General features: G+C 34.6%; 1 protein-coding gene across 12 annotated transcripts in view; it reads left to right on the top strand.

Annotated features, from left to right (window-relative positions):
* The window catches only part of LOC121410720 (bromodomain adjacent to zinc finger domain protein 2B-like), a 93,214-nt gene that overhangs the window by 47,433 nt on the left and 21,988 nt on the right, over window positions 1-23,793 (top strand). For 9 of the 12 annotated variants that reach the window (XM_041602986.1, XM_041602988.1, XM_041602987.1 and 6 more), the window contains 11 exons: window positions 5,462-5,827; window positions 7,091-7,301; window positions 7,856-8,014; window positions 9,637-9,920; window positions 10,168-10,339; window positions 15,028-15,120; window positions 18,337-18,464; window positions 19,651-19,716; window positions 20,178-20,222; window positions 22,765-22,830; window positions 23,464-23,607. In XM_041602986.1, the coding sequence (XP_041458920.1) occupies window positions 5,462-5,827; window positions 7,091-7,301; window positions 7,856-8,014; window positions 9,637-9,920; window positions 10,168-10,339; window positions 15,028-15,120; window positions 18,337-18,464; window positions 19,651-19,716; window positions 20,178-20,222; window positions 22,765-22,830; window positions 23,464-23,607 (1,734 nt within the window). The remainder of the gene's footprint in view (window positions 1-5,461; window positions 5,828-7,090; window positions 7,302-7,855; window positions 8,015-9,636; window positions 9,921-10,167; window positions 10,340-15,027; window positions 15,121-18,336; window positions 18,465-19,650; window positions 19,717-20,177; window positions 20,223-22,764; window positions 22,831-23,463; window positions 23,608-23,793) is intronic. The other 3 variants (XM_041602989.1, XM_041602983.1, XM_041602984.1) reach the window with 3 other exon arrangements.

Below are 23,793 nucleotides of genomic sequence, written 5' to 3'. Positions count from 1 at the left end.
TTAGAAATGAGGGTTTATTTATTTTTAGAGGATAGGTTTCAAGTTTGGCTTAACTTGCAGATTTTCCATCGGAGCAATTCTCACCGGAGCAAATGTCAAGGAACCATTCTTGGGGCTGGTAATTAATTATGTGGAAACTAATTTTTTTTTTTAAATTGAAATACCGAACAATTCAGAGATCGATATGCAGGGTTTTTTAGAGTGTGATGTGTGAATCAGTGATAATCTCCACGTTTGCCAATTAAGAATTAAATGCTCTCAAAGATTCTGTTTGTTTGTTGAGTTTGATAAATGAATAGTGTAAAAAATACAATATACTTCATGTAAGGCTGTGTTCAATATCAGTTTTTGAATAGCAACATTAATCATTGAAAATGCTATTACGAAACACACCGAACACAAACGTGATTGTTCAGAGTCGAAAATATAAAGTGGTTTATATGTTGATTTTCTTTATATTTCTTGCATTTATTAGCGCAGTTTTAGTGTGCAGTTTGACCCATCGCAAGAAATGTCAATTCTGGCACGTGCTTGTGTATAGGTTTTCACTGCGAGAGCAAATTTAAAGACATTTCACAACTCAATTGTGTTCAATGTCACATTCTGATCCTGAAGGTCATGAAATCTTAACTGATTGTGTTTACAAATGTATGTTTCGACGTTTAAATTTTCCTCCGAATCATGCTTTGAAAGACGTTTACTTTTATGACCGGGAATGTAGGACATTGAACACACCTTTTTTTTCATCATATCTGCGTTCTGTAAGCATTTTCAATCATGATTCAAGTTTCTGATTGAATTTGGAAATCAACATTGAACACACCCTCAGTATCCCATGCACACAAGATACTTTGAAATTGTATTTTTAATAATCAAAACAAAGATATTCCCTGCAGCCCTTTTTACTATTAAGGGTTGTATCAAGCTAAAGCTGAGCTCAATCTGAAATTATATAATCAAAAGTTATGAATTAAGGTCAATCTCAACTTGAGATTATTTCAATCTTACCAGAGAAATACAGGTAGTAGATACTACATGTTTATGTACCAGTACCTCTAAAGGACTACTTTATGATATAATACTAGGGCATATATAGAAAACTGCTAATGTTATTATGTGGATCAGATTATTATTTCTATGTACATGTGCATGAAGGAAATGCAGGAAGTGAAACAGCAATAGATCTCTAATGCAAAACACAAATTTCCAGGGTATTGTGCCTATTAGTCATTTAAAAATAAGAAATCGACTATTGTGATAAATGATTATATTTTCAGAATAATTCACAAGTAGGATCTGCTGTTCTATAAAAACTGAACATTCCAGACAAATTTCAGCTAAATAGGATCATTTGTTGTATTTGGTTAAAAATTTGGTGACAGAGGCATGTTAAGACTACTTGACACACCCAAACACAACTGTTTTGCTATTTCCGCCTTATTCATGGTGTACTATATGTTATAGTAATATAGAATTGAATTACCTTTTTTTGGTCAATTCTTTTCACAATTCAGGGAGTATTTGATCATTGATTTTCGAAAGAAATGTCAACAGTATATGACATTTATTCTGTATCACTTTGTGATTAACCTACATGTAACTCTATGTTTCTATTAAGACAAATTCTTGCCAATTTTTTTTATACAGAATCTGTACATAAACAATTTCCAAATAAGGCTTATTGATCTACATGTATGTATATTTCTCAAATAAATTTTTGTCTCACCTGCATAGCAGAGTGAGACTAAAGGTGCCACTTTTCTGACGGCGGCGGCGTCAACATCAAATCTTAACCAAAGGTTAAGTTTTTGTCTCACCTGCATAGCAGAGTGAGACTATAGGCGCCGCTTTTCCGACGGCGGCGTCAACATCAAATCTTAACCTGAGGTTAAGTTTTTGAAATGACATCATAACTTAAAAAGTATATGGACCTAGTTCATGTAACTTGGCCATAAGGTTAATCAAGTATTACTGAACATCCTATTAGAGTTTCATGTCACATGACCAAGGTCAAAGGTCATTTAGGGTCAATGAACTTAGACCATGTTGGAGGAATCAACATCAAAATCTTAACCTGAGGTTAAGTTTTTGAAATGTCATCATAACTTAGAAAATATATGGATCTAGTTCATGAAACTTGGACATAAGGTGAATCAAGTATCACTGAACATCCTGCATGAGTTTTATGTCACATGACCAAGGTCAAAGGTCATTTAGGGTCAATGAAGTTTGGCAGAATTGGGGGTATCTGTTGAATTCCCATCATAACTTTGAAAGTTTATGGATCTGATTCATGAAACTTGGACATTAGAGTAACCATGTATCACTGAACATCTTGTGCGAGTTAGAGTAGTTTTCAAAGTCAGCACTGCTGCTATATTGAACTGCGTGATGCAGGTGAGACGGCCAGAGGCATTCCATTGTTTAAATGACAGCATAACTTAGAAAGTATGTGGACCTAGTTCACGAAACTTAGACCGAAGGTTGATCAAGTATTACTTAACATCCAGCTTGTGTTTCAAGTCACATGACCAAGGTCAAACGTAATTTAGGGTCAATGAACTTTGAACAAGTTGGGGGTATTTGTTGAACTACCATCAAAACTTTAAAAGTTTTTTGGATGTGATTCATATAATATGGACATATTAAGAGTAATCAAGTATCACTGAGCATTTTGTGCGACTGTCGGGTCATATGACCAAGATCAAAGGTCATTTAAGGTCAATGAACTTTGGCCAAGTTGGGAGTATTTATTGAATTACCATAATAACTTTGAAAGTTGATGGATCCGATTCATAAAAAAGTTCTTGGACACGTGAGTAATAAGAATCACTGAACATCTCGTGCGAGTTTCAGGTTACATGACCAAGTCAAAGGTCATAAGGTCATTGAACTTTGGCAATGTTGGAGGTAATTATTGAATTACTGCAATAACTTTCAAAGTTTATGGATCAGAGTTGCTAATTTTCCGGATTTTTCCGGAATTCCGGATTTTTTCCTTTGCTGAAAAATATTCCGGAAAAAAAATCGATTGTCAAAGTGAAATCCGTAAAAATTTCCCCTCCAAATCTTGTCACGGAGTTCGCTACGGAGAGCGCAATTTCAATTTTGGATGGCCAATTTGCGCAGACGGAAAATTATTAGCGTTGTGCGCAGCATGAAGTTTAGCTGCACTGTACTTGCACGGTACGCGCGAGCAATACATTGTAGCAGTTGCAAACGCCGCCCTATACCCTGCAGGGATACGGGTGTGTCAGCGCTATCCCAGTCGGGCGATCGCCCGGTAGAACCGCTCGAAGCACGGCCCGGTGTGGCTGCAATTGCCTGCTGCTGCGTGAGTGATTGGTTGTCTGCCGCGGGATTTCAGCTGAAAACTTATTTGCTACCATGAAATATGTGTTCTCTGGTGCGTATTCATCAATTCATATGTGTGAACTATCCATCATTTTGATAGAAATTGTGATTTATGGATTTTCAATAGTATAGGATTGTCTTGTTGATGAGTACAGTGAGTGAAAAAGGGCACCCCAGCTGCTACATACACCCGTCCCGAGTCGCACCCATTGGCCGCAGCATATTAACCCGCAGCAGGTTAACCCGTACCGTAATGAGTACGGGTTACATGATTTTTTTTTTGAGCACCTTTCTTGCCTATGATATGAAGTTTATTATGTCATTAATTATTTGTTATGTACTACTGTAGATTAATGATTTCAGCCCTCTAAAGAATAAGAAAACGTTCCGGCTTCAGGGGGCTTTGCCCGCGCGCCCTTGACCCCGCCAGGGGCCCTGGGCGGGCCCCTGGACCCCCGGCCTGGGTTTTCAGGATTTTTTTGAGCTATCAGTTAGCATCTCTGATGGATATACTTTATGAAATGTGGACATAGGGGTAATCAAGTATCACTGACAAGTCTTAGGTCACATGATCAAGGCCAAATATCCTTTTGGGTCAATGAACATAGTATTTTATCATTATATGAATGGTGTTTTTTTGTGAATAGTTATTGTATAGTAGTTTTCAAAGTCAGCACTGCTGCTATATTGAATCACGTAATGCAGGTGAGACTGCCAAATGCGCTCCACTTGTAAGGAATATTAATTACATGTAGGCTTGTAGCTTATTTGTTGGTTTGGTGGTTGCTGGCACTCAACTAAAACAGACAATCATATTAAAACAGTAAATGAATCAGAGACCTAACATATACAGTATGTTGCCTTTAAAAAGTAACATTTGTGGACAGGATACTAAGAAGTATTTTGTAGGGTATGGAGTATTTATTGATCACATGTTTAAGTTGTAAATTATGTTTTACAATTAAAATTGTAGATTTTCATTGAAAACTCTGGATATGTTTGTCATTTACTTCATATATTTTTTGCTGAAAAGGAAAGTTTATTCATCATTGAACACCCCTTCAAGACCTGGAGAAAGGATTAAAAGGCAATTTGCATCAGAATATGTATTGAATATACATAACAAATTAAAAAGAAAATAATCAGTAAATGGTTAAGATAATGTGGTTTATTGTTGTCAAGTTTATAACCATCTCCTCTAAAAAAAAGAATACTTAACCCAGAGCTAGTTTATTGTCATCAGTTTTCAACAAATGACATAAGTAATATTCATATCTAGTAATTAGCATAATAGTGGAAAATTGCAGATCATGCTCAGTGTAATTTATTTTTTGTATGAATACATGTTCATGTAGTTTGGTACATGTACTTTGTTATCATATGTTATGTGTTTCGACAGTAGGATATGTAATAGATTGGGTGCAGTCTTGTATTCCAAGGTCTATTATGATTTTTCATCATTGTATGCAAATAGGAGATAAAGACGGTTATAATGCTTTGTGTAGTTCACAACTTCCCTTGTGTGTATGAAGTAGACAAGAACCCTCATGCATGTATGACAGCATTTTTGAATTTTTATTACCGGTAGGTACATGTATGAACAAACCCATAGAGTAATGTATCCAGGTACATTAGTTTGGGCCTTTAATTAGAATCAGCTTTTTATTTGATTGCATGGTAGTTTGTAGTGAGAACTAGTAGTTGAGAGTCAAAGCATAGCAGTAATGCCCATATCATAACTGATCCCTCGGAAATTGTATTGACTAATAAATTTAAGTGTACAACTTATAATTTTAGTACTTTATATTCAATTTCCCTTTACATGAAGCCCCTCCCCCTCTTCCACTTTTGTATCCATCTCTGATATCTCTTTATCTGTAGCCTCTTTGTAACTTTACCACTCCCTTTATGTTTTTGAGTATTAAAATGTCCTTAAAGATATATTAGTTCCTATCATTACCTAAGGACTTGAGATCTGTAAAATAACTAATTTGATTATATCTGCTACATTTATTTCATTTTTAACCACTCATTTTGTAAATTCAAATTCACTTTGTAGCATGGGTAAAATCAAATTCCATTTTTCCCCACATTTTCACTTGGTCAGGAGCGAGCCCTGAAAGAACAGCATGTCCGTGAGCAGCATGTGCACGAGGAGGAACAGCGCCGCCGAGTGTTGGCGCTCACTCAGCAGTTTGAACAGCAGATCAAAGCACAACAGCAGCAACTACGCCTTCAGAAAAGGGCCAGGGCAGAGCGGCATGCAGCCTGCCAACGAGAGAAAGAATTCCGCAGCACCGCCTCACAGGCAGCAGCTGCTGCAGCCGCAAGCGCAGCGGCTAGAATGGCAGCCCAGAAGGCACAGACCCCTAGGGGCTCGGACCTACTTGACCAACCTCAGGATCTCAGTGTAAATAGTTCTCGGAGATACGAGAGGACTGAAGCTGAACAGACCAAAGAAAGGAAAAAGAGGGTATGTGCCCTGCTGACTACTTGCCCCTTCTTAAAAGTTGATCAGCATCAATATCGAAAAATAACTTGGTTTCATGGTATATCAAGAACCCTAATGAAATGTATGTAAATTGGATGCTTACTTCAACAGAATGGGTGTGATTCTGAGCCACTTTGCTCATGGAACACTTGATAAAGATATTTTTTCTAGAATAAGCTCTCAAACAATTTGCACTTAAAGTTACATTTTTTTCACGATGTTGGGTGTGGCTCATTTGATCACTCTTTTATCGCTTCAATATGGCACGCTTTTATCAATGTTTGTCTTGTGTTTTTGACAATTTATTGCACCTTCTCTTTAATTGCAGCAATTTCAAGGTATTGGCATGAGTTGCATAAATGCGCAATTTGAGGCAAAATGTTGCGAGGTTTATTCACAATTTCACTTGCACGCATCCAGTATACATGTATTTTTTTGATATTTTGATATTGACTGTTTTAAGCTATTTTAATAGTTGTTTTGTGATTATGACTTTAATTTTTTCACTATTGAAAAGGGTAATTTCAGATCAATCATTGTCTCTGATAATGAAATCCTGAACCTAAAATGCCTGTTCAACAACACATAAACATTTCATCTGAAAGTTACCTGTATCTTGACCAACGTTGCCTGAACGGAAAATCCTGCAAGTAGGAATGGAATACAAACCATTTTATTTGTTATTATTATTCGGTATATTCAATTTATTTAATTACATATGTATTTTAAAATGGAGAGTCAAAGTTAATTATTAATTATTATAGTCCTGTCCTTCATCAACCTTATTAATAAGACTGATCCATTGTTTATTCTTTGATGATATAAGTATCGGACCCCTCAGTGTCCCTTGATATGACTATTGATTCATACAAGTAAGCAATGATGCATGTATGTACAGAACAGTAAATATGTCATTAGGCTTTCAGTTTATTGAAATAAAATGGTCATGGTCCAGTCACATAAAACTTCCTATTTTTGGAACCATCCAACGATAATGATAACCATGTTAATAATTCACCACACAAACAGCAAATAAATAGAAAGAATTCCATGGAGGTTACCAAATGGATAGTAGAACTTCTATAATAGTAACACTGCCATCCATTTGGTAAATGGCAAAATTAATGGAAAAATAATTTCAATTTTAACTTCTATATCCATTTTGCAATGGGACCCGGATGTTAGCGCACCTATTGATCAGTTACCAGCCATCAACATCTCTTTCATTCCCATCTATCCTTACAGAAGAAACTTGCAGCTATCATCAACAACCTTGCCCAGTCCACCAGCCACTCTTCATCCTCCAATCCCATCTCAGCCTTGGATGCGGTCTCTACGGCAACCAGGCTAGATAATGGGCTAGTAGACAGTGAGCAGGGCTCACTCAGGGGCGATGGTAGTGATAGGGGTACACCCTCATCATTTATTAACGGCATGGATGAAGCTGATTTCAGAGGTTTGTAAAAAAAGAAATGAAGGACAATAATAAGATTTTTTTTGTTTTATTGGAATCTTTGTTCTCCCAAAATATGAATTGCATAGGATGGATATTTTTAAATGTTACAATGAAAAATATTCCATTTTCCCCTATAAAGTATATAAATTTATGTACCGTTGTGTTAGATATAGGGAGGTCATGTATAAAAATATCTTTCTTTATTATTTCAATCTCATTTTCTTGTGACTCACAATCTGTGCAGAAATAAAAAAAAAAATATATGCAATTTGTATGTTTTCTATTATCTATGCAAAATCAAACTGATTGAAAAAACCAAGATGGACCCAAAAAACAGCACTTCCATAAACAAAGTTCAGATATATTTTTTTCAAACTAGCTATGGATATGAGCTACTCCAATTGTGCTATTTAATTGTCATTGAAAACTAAACATGTCAATATAAAGTTTTGTGAAACTGGGCTCAGAAGCCATGACAGAGCCAATATTAATTTTATGCAAAATTAAAAAGATATACTCTTGATTTATTTAAATTGATCGGAATCACATTTCAGGTTCTTCTGTATCAGCTGCCAGTGATGATGACAGAGACTGTAACAGTAGTAATGTTGATAGTGAATCTATGACAGTTGACTCAGGAAGTAGTACTCCCGTACCCATCAGAATGACTCTCAAACGACCTGCTGACATGGTTCCACTCTTCACTCAAATGCGTAAGTTTCTCTCTTCCCTGTAGATTCACTTTCAGTTTCATCTTATATCTCTTTTCTCTTTATAAAATAAAATACAACTGAATCCCATTCATATAATAGAATACACTACAGCATAGACATTACACAGTACATGTTTCAGAATCAGGTGGAATCTTATCGGAGACAGAAAGAAAAGTAAAGAAACTAGGAGAAATTAGCCTCAAAAGTATAGCTTGAAAGTGATGGTTGTCACCGTGTATCAGTCAGCATTTGCCAGCACAAATGGCAAGAGATATAAAGTGATATCAGTTTAGTAGATACATTATTGAACAGAATGTGATGAAAACGATTTATAAGAAAAAGAGCAAGAATGCTGGAGGGTAATTCACTTACTGGGAGTACTATCATTCCTAAAAGCAATTTGTAGACTGATGTTTTTCCTAGCCTGATTCCAATCCTAACTCCTTGCTTCACTTTGACAGGATGAGCTGGAGGCGCGCATTCAGTCCTAACCTCAGCAGCGCATAGGATGGACAGGCGGTAGTGCAGCGTAGGGGCCGTTTGTGACTTGTTGGATTGTTTGTAGCTTTGATAATGATTACAAGGCTCGTATTCATCATAAGTACCATAATGAATCGGTTCCTAAAAGTGATATTGCTGTTAGGAGTGACATTAAGCCCAATTGTGATTTTGTCCTCAGTGAATCCAGCCCCTTGTCCGATAAAAATAATGATGGCTAGAAATTTCATGTTTCCATATGTATTATTTTTGTGCCCCAAGTAATTTGTGAACATGTATGTTTCTCTCTGAGTTGTATTACACATCCTAGTGCAATTTCAATATTTCTTGATTCATGTAGAAGAAGTGAAACTAACTTCTTTGTTCTCTTTTTCCTTATAATATTTTGAAGCATTTCCTTATTGATGTTATTTTGTAATAAAATAGAGAGAAGTTTAGGTAATGATTTATATAATGTACATGATTATGGAAAGGAAATATGACAAAGTACAACTACATAACAGGAAATGGGCATGATTAGGTTTTTATTAATTTATGGTAAACTGTTACTTTATATTTTAGAATTTGGTTTCCTCATTATGATTCAATAGGAGACTATTCATTTATGGGAATTGTACATACTTGCTTGCAAGAGATACAAGGTTCATTTGCATTGATAAGCATGCATACCTTTTAGGAACAGCATGTGAAGCAGTATCAACATAAATCTACTGTTATGAATACTGTGCATTTATTTCAGTTTTAATTCAATGTTATGTCTGATTAAGATATTTCATTTCTAGGTTTTACTCTTTGTACATTAGATTAAATTATTCGAATTTTGAATTGACTTCTTTGTAAATAAATCAGTGAAAACTGAGAATTCTCTTTCATTTCAAATCCTTTTGAATATTCACATTTCAGCAATAAATCTTTTCCTGTTTTTGTACAAGAAAAAATTCTTCAAACCCAAAACGTATATTTTAGGCAATTGCTCATAAATTAGGTAGCATGGAAAAGTTTTTTTTTAATATAGAAAACAATCAAGGTATGAAGGTCAGGTGTTAAACATACCTTTTCTACTACTTTACCATGTAAGCTGCCACAGAGAAGAATGTAATGCTTTTTTTCCCCCTAACAAATAGCAATTAAGAGGAAACGTCTTCGTGTAACAGACGAGCGTGCAGTGAGATGGCCCCTAGCTAATGGTTGGCGTCGGCAGACCATTATCAGGCAGCTTGGTCCTGGCGATAGAATCAAAGGCGATGTCATCTACTATGCTCCTTGTGGTAAGAAGCTCCGGACTTACCCAGAGGTTGTGAGGTACATTGAGAGGCGGGGCATCACAAGCGTTGCTAGGGAACACTTCAGCTACAGTGCAAAGATGAGAATTGGAGAGTTCCTCAATCCCAAGCCTGATGGAGATGGGGTAAGGTGTCTTCTAATTTCAAGGTTCTTGATATTTCTCAGGTGTCTTTATAGTATGGTAAATAAAAGGGGTGGTTAGTTTAGGACACGTATAGAAATTGTGTTGTGTAGGGAATGTTGAATAGAATTTGGTTTTATAAATCCTGCTCACTATTTGTTTTAGGTTTGCTGTGAGTTACTTCACCATAATTGTAATTATGCTTTTTTTTTTTTTACTGAAGTTTGATGATTTTGATTTGATTATTTAGGGTATTATCTTTGAGAAGCTGTCTGAGGATGAGCTGTATGATCGAATGCACTATGGACATCGTCGTAGCAAGGCGGCTCGTATGCAACGCCAAGCCGAAAAGAGGCGCATCGCTCAGGAACTTGCCAGACGTGCCAGTGAAGCAAAGGAACGAAGACGTCTTGAACAGCAAGGTAGGTCACATGATACACACTCTCAGATTTTCATACTTTGTACCTGACAGAAAAATGTGTGCTTTCAAACCTCACAAGCAATGTCTATATTTTAAGGGTGATTCTTAATTTCTTGCTTTGTACCCATTCTAGTGCTCCATGTGAATATATTGGTATCCTCACATGCTTAAATTGACTGATAGAATCAATGTACTGCCTTGTAAATCAGCATTACTTGTGCTATTGTTATTTTGCACTTTAAAGATATTTGTCTTTCACCAACATGATGTACACGTAATGTAATTAGTATGCTGAACAACTTGTAGAAAAGAATTTCTAAGTCAAGCAAAGTAATGTTGTCTTCCATGCTTTTCTATGGCCAAACTCAGTTTGAGATATATATTTTTGATGGGGTTTATTCAATTTCATACATGTATACAGCATATTACTGTATTGAAAACATAAGTAAACAATACAACTAAGCTTATTGCCTCACATTTATCCTACCTAATGTCAAGATGGTAAATAATAAAATGATATAGTTCCTGGTAGAATATGTTGACTTTACTTTATAATTAGTAAACCAGCAATTATGATCTAGTAAAAGTATATTCCATCCATTCCTTATCCCAAATGATATGTTGAGTATAATATGATCAGAGCCATTTATGGTTTTAAGGAAAAAAAACGTCTTCCAACAAATATTGACATTTATAGATTTACTCTTCCTATAGATGTGCATTTATTCATTTCATCCTTTGTGAGTAAAAATGTCCGGCCTGAAAGTGAATACCCACCATGATTTCTTTTTATGTGTAAAAATACAGGAAGAATATTGCCCCCCCCCCTGTCAATTTACGTAATCAGAACTTGACATTTCCATCCCTTTACTGGTCTTTGTTGTAATGTACATTGTTGTTATTCCCTTTTTGTACAGAAAGGCTTTTATATTTATGATTTTTTTTTCTTGCTTTCTTAATCACTACCCACATATTCACATCTGAGAGATAAACACAAATGTACATGTGCATTCACAAACTATAACGTTAGAGAGAGAGAGCAGGTTGGTGAATAAACCAGCATTTAAGGACATTCCACAGTTATGTTTGTGCGCATCATGATCTGCGCATATTTTACACTCTGCGACGTCACAATGGATGAACTTGTCATTAATCAGCTGTCGGTTATGTGAGCTGATTTTTCTCAATATCTGCACTATAACTGCAGATCCGATGTGTTATTTTATGAAGCTAACAAACTAGAATTATTCCATGGACCATTTTTTTCTATTCCTCTACAACTTCAAAATAGTTTCTCTGTAGTGCTGCAAAGTATGATGAATATGACCTCGAGTTTGAATAAATGGAAAAGTGGTTCAGAATTTTTCCTCACATAGATACAAAGCTTTTGGCACGTTTTCGGGTGTTTTAAGAAGCAAATTGCTCTAATAAGAGTGCTGATAGTTTGAAAACAAGCACATGAACCCATATATTTCAATGTTTGCACCTCTTAGGTATAACTTCCTGTACAACTTTGGTGAAAATGACATGGTTTTTGACTCACCTGCGAAGCAAAGTGAGACTATAGGCGCCGCTTTTCCGGCGGCGACGGCGACGGCGGCGGCGGCGGCGGCGGCGGCGTCAACATCAAATCTTAACCTGAGGTTAAGTTTTTGAAATGACGTCATAACTTAGAAAATATATGGACCTAGTTCATGAAACTTGGACATAAGGTTAATCAAGTATCACTGAACATCCTATTAGAGTTTCATGTCACATGACCAAGGTCAAAGGTCATTTAGGGTCAATGAACTTAGACCATGTTGGAGGAATCAACATCGAAATCTTAACCTGAGGTTAAGTTTTTGAAATGTCATCATAACTTAGAAAATATATGGACCTAGTTCATGAAACTTGGACATAAGCTTAATCAAGTATCATGTAACATCCTGCATGAGTTTCACGTCACATGACCAAGGTCAAAGGTCATTTAGGGTCAATGAACTTTGGCTGAATTGGGGATATCTGTTGAATTCCCATCATAACTTTGAAAGTTTATGGATCTGATTCATGAAACTTGGACATAATAGTAATCAAGCATCACTGAACATTTTGTGCAAGTTTCAGTTCTCATGATTAAGGTCAAAGGTCATTTAGGGTCAATGAACTTTGGCAGAATCGGGGGTATCTGTTGAATTACCATCATAACTTTGAAAGTTTATTGATCTGATTCATGAAATGTACATAAGAGTAATCAAGTATCACTGAACATCCTGTTCGAGTTTCAGGTCACATGATCAAGGTCAAAGGTCATGTAAGGTCAATGAACTTTGGCCATGTTGGGTTTTTTTTGTTGAATAACCATCATATCTCTGTAAGTTTATTGGTCTAGTTCATAAAAAGTGGACATAAGAGTAACCATGTATCACTGAACATCTTGTGCGAGTTAGAGTAGTATTCAAAGTGAGCACTGCTGCTATATTGAACCGCGTGATGCAGGTGAGACGGCCAGAGGCATTCCACTTGTTTACTAAAGTGCAGCATTTCTTTTACTTCTCAAGTTTGTTGATGAAATTAGAAATTTTTAGGTTGAGTATCTTTCCCGCTATTTCTAAGAACTGAGAGTGTTGTTAGACTTCAATGAGCAAACTATTGACAGCAATATAAATAAATTATCCATCTTACAGATACAATTATCAATCATATTGCAAAATTTGATGAAATATTCATGGATTTTGACTGAGTTATAAAGCTTTAAACTCACTGTTGTGATCTCGTGAGGTCTAAAAATGGGCAATTCTTCAGAACATCATCCATTTGATGAAAATGACATGGATTTTGAAAAAAGTGCAGCTTACAAAATACTTTTTAAATTTTTGAGTAGATTCATGTCTTTGAAGATTTGCTTTTTCAGACTTTTTGTACTATTCTTGCCAAATGAGGGCGCTGCTGACTCCAAATAGATAGAGTTTTACCATTTAAAAACTTTCTCTTTCTTTGGTATACACTTTGTAATATATCTTGAAAATTTGATGAAGTTTGATGCAGTATCCAATCGGTAAAAATGATTTAAACTCATTTGGTGAATTCGTGAGGTCTAAGAGAGGCAAATTCTCTTGATTGTGCAAGATTGCATATCATTCAAATACGGCGACTTTGAAGACCCGTAGAAAAAAATCAGCACATGAACCTATATTATTTTTTGCATTTTCATAATTCATAGATACCAAAGTAACTCTCTGCAAAATTTGGTGAAAATGAAATGGACTTCATTTTAACTGTAGAATGTCTTTAATACCATCATGTTGTGTTGATATTTCAAGAAGGCAGTGACCTTTCTTATCATGCAACTACAGCAATAGATGCTTTAAATAATTTGTGTGTGATGCATATGCTGTAAAAATTATCTGGAAATAGTTGGTCCAAGATACCACAAATCATGATGTCAGAGGTGACCCACTATCAGTTACGTTTTTTCTCATTGATGGGTGTGAAAAGTCTTCTAAAATTGTCAGCTTTAACACTATTAACTTTGATATGAGATGGATAACAGTTAACAGGTGATGTGAAAAAAACATTCTTGCCAGTATTTATAGAAGTAATGGAAATAAATTCTTTGTGGACACTGCTCATGTTCTATAAAAAGAATCAGTGGTTTAGATTATCATTCATTATCTATAGAATATTGTACAATTGTGAATTGACATCTGGATTACATTTTATAAAAACGCAACCAGACTATTTACGATGGAAAAATAAATTAGGAAATACATATTTGCATTATAGAAACTTTGAGCTAGAACTTTCTCTGAAAAGTGAGATTTACATTTGAGGTTATTCTTAGCAAATTTATAGCCTTTGCTCTTTCACATCAAGTCTGTTCATCTATCATACATCATATATACTAGTATTAGACCAATATAATTTCTTTGTAGGCATATAGTTCTTATTATTTTGGAATTTTTTAACCTTCCATGAATATCCTATTTTTGTGATTACCAGTATGTGAAACCTCCTAAAATGATCATAAAGTTTGAATAAATGAAACATCTTTGATTTTCATCAGAATATGACTTTATCCCACTCTCATTACAAAAGGCATTGTGGTCTGTTGATTGTGTGGAGGTTTAATGCACATTGATTTATAAATGTGTATTTCAATACTATTCTAGCTATAGAAATCACCTCCCTTACAATGAAATAATTGAAGAAAAAAAATGTTTCAGTTCCAAGTGTGTGCTTGTTTTTTTTCATTGTGTGTGTAATTATGTAAGTATCATGTATATTATTTGTTAGCAAGTATTTGTTTGATCAGAATTTCAAAACAGTAGATGAAAGCATGAAAAGCATTAGTCACATGTATAATTTATATTAATTTCATCTGATATTTCCATACTAGATCTAAATACAAGTAACAAGATATTGTTTGCTTCACCTTGATTTCAAGATCCTACGTATAGAATAAAGATTGGCATTTATACTGAATTTAGGCCTGTTGTTTTGCAAGATCATATGTAAGTCTTACATAGCAATTATAATGCTTGTAGGATTGTGGGATTAGTTTAGAGGAGGATTATTGTATACATGTAGTAATGAGGATGAAGTCACTTTGTATTTTCATAATAAGAAAATAACAGGGCGGTTCCTGGGAGATATAGTTTTTTTAATGAGATCAAACTGGGATGGTATTCCTTCATGTTTAAATGGCAGAAATGGCGAGGAGGGTAAATGAGGCTAAATTGAGGCGCAAGCTGGAGCGGCAGAACCAACAGGAAGAAATACGGGAGTCACGGCGCCACCAGGGTAAGTCCCGTGGTTCGTTCGTCTGTCTGTGTGTCAGTTTGAACATGGGACAAGCATCGTTTTCAAGGGGGGACGATGGCTAGTATGTTAGCATTTTCTTGTGAGAAAACGCGTAATGCAAAAGAATCAAGGCAGTTATTCTCATTCATGTCAATCTCTTTTGCTTTAGGTCATTAGAGATTAATATTATTGATATTAATGTTTAAAAAAGTATTACTTTACCCTGATAATTCATTTGGTAAAACTGGTTTTGCAAACAAGATTTGCTGGGGGGGGGGAAGTTGTAGTATTCATAAGCTTTGATATTTGGCAAGGTTTGATTGATTCAAATAAAACTACAGTTGCAGATATTTTAGGAACATAAAGAATGGGATAATATTTCTTTTTATTACACAGACACCATTGAAAGTTTTCCCAAATAAAGGAATACTGCCCATGATATGCCTTACAATTGAAAAAAGGAACTCATCCCAATTTGATATGGTACTTAAAACTCACCAAGGGTTGATTCACAAAGAGTTTCATGTAAATTAGAGTAGCACTTGAATTCCTGTTGCATAAGGTGTGAAAGGCTTGAACTGCATTGATCAAATAATGCTTTGATGATGCGTACTACTGTGTAGTAATCAATAAGATTGCGTGTTACATCATGTGCACATCAACATTTAAGCATTACTCGAAATCACACTTAACTCTTAATTTTTGAACACCCCTTAGTACATTTAAATGAGTTACTTTTGTTCTTGGGAGGATTATATTATTGTTATGTTGTGTCTGTTATTTTGCCTTTTGTTTGCATGCTGTGTTATTGTTGCTGCACACAAATTACCTCAGGGGATGTTCACATTCTAATGAAGATATTTGTTATCATTAATTATATTTGTATTCCAGATAGCATTCTTACACACTTTAACTGTTTTGACAGGAAATTTATCAAAACAAGTTTACAAAAATATATTTGTATTTGAGTGAGCGTTTTATAGATGGTCTTGCATGACATATTCTTTTGTTTTATGTTGTGCACTTGTTTGTTTTTAATTGTAATCAGCGTGTGTTGTTTCGTTTAGTAACGTGTCACTGTTTGATATTACAAGCACAAATATAATGAAAGTTGAGATATGCACCAGCACATAAATGAAGTATATTGTAAAGTTTTATTTTACTCTCCATTTTGTTTGCTGTGATTTCTAGACAGTGTGAAAGTGTTATTCAAGACTGCTTAAACTTTTATCTTCAGTCTTTGCCCGAACTTTCTTTGGTTTAAGTGTGAATAATAGTGATGATTCTCACATGTAAATTCATGTGTAATCTTGATAAATATGTAGTAGTGGATCCTGAGCCTTATCTGACCAATGAAGTGAGGCATTATCAGAATTGAAGTGCGACCTAAAGTCAAATCCGACCTTTTTTTAAATGATACTCAGATTTTAGACATCAGCTGCATTACTTGTAGTCGCTTTTGGTATATATGACGACGATCATCTGTGATTGAACTTAAGTACAAAGTCATTTTCTTTCTCATTATTAGAGTTATAAATGATTCAGTTCCGAACTCTTTCTAAGATGTAGCCTAGGTCTGAAACAATTTCACAGAGGATGTACTATATTGTTACTATTGTAATCTCACATTGTTTTCTATGCAAAATTTTGTATGCAGCAGACCCCATTTGATATGCAGAAATAATATCTTAACCATCCAATCAATGCTCATGTGTGTGCTTATCATGTGGTATTATCTGTGAAATGTTTTTTTTTTTAGATATACACGTATAAAGCCATAATATCTACCTGATTGTAGTCAGAAGGGCATTGAAATTTTGTTAAGAATAGTAATAGATGCATTTTCTTTCTTTTAAGAGAAGGTAGTCTACAGACCACACGTAGTGACACATAATTTCAATATATTGCCTGCTTGCACTTATCACCGAGAGGATCTAGGTTAAAAGCCCACAACATTCACTTTTGAAAGTTTTAAGAACAAAATGGGTAGTGGAAATGAATAAATCCAGTCGTACTCTTGATAATGAAAATTCATTTGGAAACAAACTCTATAGAAAATTTAACAGATTATTGACCCAAAACACAACATCCCTATTTTTGTCTTGTTTGTACTAACTTGCAATGTCCATTAGTTAATGTTAATATTATGGAATAATGATTCATATAATTTCTCTTCTTTTTCTTAGCATAGCTACTTTTGGCATGAATAATGCATTTCATGTGATTTTGTATTCCAAATTAAGATAATGTTATTTTTAAAGGCATGGTCACACCGCCCAAGCGTTGTTGGAGCAGTCGTGGAGCGGAGAGAAAAAAAAATCATCACCGCTCGCTACCGTTTATCATTTTCGATTTCGATTGTTGTTTTTTTGTTTTTGATTTTTGTTATCGATTTTTTCCCCAATTTTGAGAGCGAAATTCGACCCTCTTTCCCTACCGCTCCACGACCGCTCCAACAACGCTCGGGCGGTGTGACCATGCCTTAACTGATTAGACTCTGATTGCAGGTGAGTGTGGAATTGTTTTGGGATTAAATGATTAGTGTAGATCTTTGTGTTGGTGCCTATTACAAATAAAAATCTCACCGATGCTTTATATACAAAGGTTCATACATGTATGCATTGGTACAGAAATTAATTTTATGCTTTTGTTCATGCTGAAAATTAGGCATTTGCAAGAATGGCATTTAAAAAAAATAAATAACTATCCAGGAATCTGTGAAAAAAATGAAAATGCACTTTTTTCCCTTTGAATCAGTATTGCAAATATATGGATTAAAGAGTAATCAAATGAAAATCATTGAGGTTGGCTGATTACTATGCAGTTTTGATTATATCAATATGAAGCCCACAAAAACTCATTAAATTTCCTATTGTTTTTCAAGCATTCTGCCCTTATGCAAATATGTTAGTTCTATAATGTACTAAAAATAATGTAACAATCCCAGAAGAAAATGAAATGCAATGATAATGTGAACTTTGATATACATGTAATAACATATTACTTCTTGCTTTGCTGTAAGACATTTTATTCTAACTTCATTCGCATAGATGATGTACATGTATGATTAAAAGACACTTTCTCAAAGAATTTAATGCCTGTGCTACTCATCAGTCAGACAGTTGGACTACAAGAACTTCATAACAAGGACATATAAATGAATCAAAACTTTTTAAAGTGATAACGAAAATGGGCATCATTTGTTGATTCTTTCAGCTCTCCAGTTGGCGGAGGAGAAACGTCGGGACAAGGAACAGCGTCTGTTCATGAGACAGCAGCAGAAGATAGCTCGTTTACAACAAATGAGATTGGAACGAGAGGTCCGCACCCAACAGCTTATTGAGGTATGGCTTCCCTCTGACCATTTCTTTATTACTTTAACTCCTTGAGGGAGTCCTTTATTCTTGGGCTGGGTTTTGATGAAAAAATAATTTTCTGAACTTTCAATGAAATTAGATTGCTCATTTTCTAAATTTAACATTTAATCCACACATTTCTTTGCCAAAAATGGAAGGAGAGCATGTTAGATGTTTTCAGAGGGACCTGATATCTAAATAACAAAGAAAATGTTTTGAAGATTTTCAAAGAAGTGTGAAGTCTGTATATGCATTTGATGCTATTCATGTTATTTTGACATTGTAGGGACAATTCCCTATATCAGATATAATGATTTGTTCCTTTGTAATTCAAGCTGTTTTGAAGGAAAGGAGAGGAATTTGCAATTAAAATCACTTGTGTTTGGGATGGTCTAATATACATCAAGGAAACACTAAAAATTGTGAAAAATATACTGATAACATCCTGAAAAGGGATTTACCCATTCTTGCTACATAGCAAATGTATTCATTTTATGTTCTCTGTCCTAACTTCCTAACTCTATTTTGGGCCAAAATTATTTTCGCCTATGAAATGAAAAGGAACTTCTTGATAACAATCAAAAGACTCTTATTTTATTTACTTCCTGCATGCTATAACTAAGAAAGGAAATCATAACTTTGATTATAGGATCTAGTAATTCTAGTAATGAGATTATCATGACCACAAACTTTCTCTGTATGAAATAAGCTGTTTATCTACTGCATGCCTGCAAGCTTTTGCATTACTTTGCACGCTGCCCGCTTTGTAGCTGTAACCTTTACATGTATGCTAGACTCACAATAAGACTAATACATTCTACCCAAATAATTCAATGCAAATTTACTTTAGATTACATGAACTGTTTATTTTCAAATCACAAACATTTCAATGAATGATTATTATTTTATCCCACCCATTGTCACAGTGTGTGCACAGTATTAAGACAATAACAAATAAATCCCTATGTAAATTCAAATCAAAGAAAGGTACAAACACAGTTAAACATACCTCGTCAACTTATTCTTATAGTTGCATTGTAATTTGTATAGTATGTACTCCTGCTTGACTCTCTTTTGCAGTGAACAGTCTTTTACTTTCTCTATAGTTCAAAATGTTAAATGGTATCTTGAAGAATAGAAAAGGCATGAATGTTCCATGTTTTTGTACTACCAGGAGCGCAGAAAACGAAAAGAGGTGGAAGCAAATCAGAAAACCATGGATACACTAAGACGTGCTAAGGTTGGTTAATACAATGGAATATTGTGTTGGTTGGTTAATGCAATGGAATATTGTTCAAAAACAGTTAGCCACTTATTAAATAATTATAATAATTTCACTTTATATTTATGTGATTTTACATTTACATGGATAGTTTCTTAATCAGCAAATCTATTTTTTCTTTTTTATTCTATAATTTCTGATAATGGAGAAATAGGTTTTTATGTTGCATTGATGAGGAAATTGTACTGTAAACTTGTGTTATTTTGAACCCAATATGATTTGTTAGGTAACTGTTAAATCTGAAAAAAAATAACAGAACAAGCATAGCTGTCAGATATATTTACAGTGAATTTGCTTGTCCATCAGCATGACGGGTATGTGGAATATGCCACGTTACAAAAAATCTTGGATGTATTACCATGCCTCAAATAATTACCAACTTGCTAATATAACACTGAATATATACCCTTTTACTTCAGGAGAGAGAAATAAAGAGACAACATGCTGTACTTCAAAAACATCAGGTCAGTTCACACAGCTGGTCTTGGATAACTTTTTTCCTTGGTTTTGTTTTTTTGAGGTGGAGGAAAATTGTGTATTCTCTTTTGATGTGCCTGTGGTCAAACTATTGTATTTCTAGCATCCAGCTCAACAGCATCTATATCTTCATTCATTGTTTGTCATTAGAGATTGAGGACTCTGGCAGTCTCAACGTGGTTCTATGGTGATTGAAAAGACTGGGAAGACATGGGGGGGGGGGAAAGAATCTGCCTCATGTTTTGGTCACATTTTTGTATATAATGGTGTCTTCTGCTATGCTGTCAATTTGCAGTTGTACATTTTACAGGGTTTTTTAATAAATATTTTACAGGTAGTAGTCACATTACTTTTACATTTGTCCTGAAATAATTGAATGAATCTACCTGTTATACTAGATTTCCCAAAATCTTACCAAACATGATATATCCCATTAGAAAATGCATGCATGCACCCAACTATCTTGTCTTCACCCGGATATTTAGTATATATCACTCCTAGAATGCACCAAGCATTTGAGCTGGTTTTGCAGTGAAACATGCAGCATTTCCAACAGATCTCGCAGCCATGAGTGGTGTGTAAGGTTGGATGCAACAATAACTGCAGTCATGAAAATGAACATGAGCTCAAGGAGGAGGCCATTTTAATACCTTGCGTATCATTATTATAGTAAAAAAAAGCTCAAAGTAGCAAGCGATGAGTATTTTAGTAATAGGAAAGCACATTTTAATGGGATATATTTGGGATGCCTGCATACATCTGCATTCGTACAGGAAGCAGCAATTCGCAAGCCAAATACGCAAATGTGTGACTAAAGCCATTGAGTGTAGAATTTAATGATGAGCCTCCAAGTCAAAATAATTGTGGGCAGGTCAGATGTCACAAAAGTTAGAAGTTAGGTGTGAAATATATTTCTGGGGCCCATTTGATATTTAAGAGTTACAACTCTTAAAAATGTCAGCCACTTTGGCTGATTAACCTAGACGTAAAATGTTTCCAAGGTAATTGGTTATATACCAGCTTGGCGTTTACCAGCAAAAAATGCTGTCCTGCTGAGTTCCTACGGGAGTTACCACAACAGAAACAACAGAAACAACAGAAACAACAGAAACTATGGTAACTTCACCATTATGGCAACTATCATGGCAACGGGGCTTATCAGCCAATCAAAATCAAGGTTACCATGGTTAGTTGCCATAATGGCAAAGTTACCATAGTTGTAACTCTTAAATATCAAACGACAAATATCAAACGACAAATGTAACTCATGAAATGCTTCTGATCCAGCGACAGCAGAGGCAAAGAAAATGACTGCATACAGCGAGTCCATTTTTGATTGGGTGGATTGTATCACTAAAAGAATTTCACTTCTCATGCAAAGTATTTTTCAATAATTAGATAATTGAATAAGATGAAAAGGAATTGGATTGGTAATAGTTGAAAGGAGTTGGTCCTAACAGCTCACTTCAAAAAAGGCAGTTTGCTTAGTTTGCATGTTTTTTGTAATAGGTAGGAGTGGGGAGAGATTCATTCAGGATTTAGATTGTTGTTTTGGTTTATAGGAATGACAGTCAGTTTCCCAATGCCTTATTATTACATCCCCTTTAGCCATATTCAATATTGATTTATCATCTATTTATTTGGCCTCTGTTTGACGAAAAAAAATCAAGGGATATTTTATCAGGTTTACTTGATACTAAGTTTATTTAACCATTAAAGTTTTGTATTCATGTGATAAGCCATTCTTTTTGTCCATTGCCATGGTTTTATATAATAGTAGCATTCATTCATCTCTCCATCTCTAGTCCTCGAGTATTTTCATCTTTCCAGAAAAGAGTGGTTTTCATCATTTTTTCATTAAATTTCCAATGGCCTTATTCCTATTATTATTAATTTACACAATTTCTCTCTTCTTTACAACCAGCCTTCATGAATGTGATTGTAAAATATTATAACAATACATTGTTTGTCTATGTGTCTGTATAATTAGAGTTTCTTTAATTTCTTCATCTTACGACTTCAAATCTACATCAATATCAATCAACGATACATGTAGAAATAGAACGAACAGTGAAATATAATACACATGCATTTCCATTACATTTTCATGTCCATGAAAATTAATATTGCAATCAATGTATTTTCATACTCCTTGGTATGTTAATCCTTTCTTGTGATGTTAATGAATTGTCATTTATATATAAAAAAAAACATCCTTTGTCTTCAAGTTAGTGTTTTCTTTTCTTTTTCACCATTTCATTGTATTTTTTTTGCATGTTTTGCGATTTTAATACCTTTGCACCATAATAGTGACATCCTCTTGTAGTTATTGGAGATATTATTTTTCTGTGGTATAACGTCAATAATAAACACAACCAGCTTGCAATCACTTAACATGCCTAACCCTTTTCTGCTTGATTTGCCTTCAACTTTTCCATGCATCTCACAAAACTAGATTAATTCTAATCAAAATGAATTGTCTGTGAGAATTTCTTTTGAACATTATTGATATTCCCATTTCTCATCCAGGAACGAGAGAGAAGAAAGCAACACATGCTCCTTGTAAGAGCACTTGAGGCGCGGAAGAAGGCAGAGGTAATCAGTCACTTATTAGTCAGCCTACCTGTCTTTCTTTCAAATTTCACCTTACATACATTTTTGTTTGTTAAAAATGATGTGCAATGGAAAACAAATTTCTGCGATGTTGATACTAATGAATTCAGTTCAATTAAATCAGTATTTGTTTCGTTCTCTATAGTCTTTCAATCTATCATTGAAACTCCAATCCATCTGTATCTACATGTGTATTTTGCTTACCTGCCTACTCATCTTTTTGACTTACTTTTAGATACCATTGTATCTTTAAAAAATAGTTAATGTATATATTATATATGTCGATTAGTTTGTCAGTATATAGCTGAATAGGCAAGTATTTACATACATAAACACCTGTCTTCCAGTCCACATCTATGATCTATTTCCCTACCTCCAGGACTACATATGTAAGATGAAAGGTATCTGTTTGCATGTATCTTTGCTCTACAAGTAGACTCTTAGGAAACTTCAAAAAAGAAGTTGACATGTTGCTTGACTTTTAGATACCAATGTATCTTTAAAAAAATAGTTAATAGACGGTTCTACCGATATAAATTCAGAAAGCATTCTTGCCCAACTTCTTTATCATAAATCCAAACTGCTACGTAGTATCTTATGTGTTGTACTTCTCAGGAGAAAGAGCGAGAAAAGCAGGCAAAGAAGACAGAGAAGTACAACCGAAGAGAGAGAAGAATGCAACAAAGGATATTAGAGAGAGATATGGCCAGAGAAATTAAGAAACCAGTGGAAGATATGAAGCTTGTTCCTGAAGCTCCTGTAAGTAAAAAAAAAATCATTATTAGCATTCCATAGACATACAGAAGTGAATAATCAAATTATGTATTCCACCAAATTAAGCAATTAAATGTAAATGGAAGTGTATAATTAGGTGTGCACCTATGTTTTCAAGCCCAATATTAATTACTGTTTGTCATTATATGAAAAAAATGAATACTGTCAATC

Source organism: Lytechinus variegatus, chromosome 3 (genome assembly GCF_018143015.1).
Source record: "Lytechinus variegatus isolate NC3 chromosome 3, Lvar_3.0, whole genome shotgun sequence".
NCBI classification, from domain to species: Eukaryota; Metazoa; Echinodermata; class Echinoidea; order Temnopleuroida; family Toxopneustidae; genus Lytechinus; species Lytechinus variegatus.
This window is presented reverse-complemented; position numbering and strand designations above follow the sequence as displayed.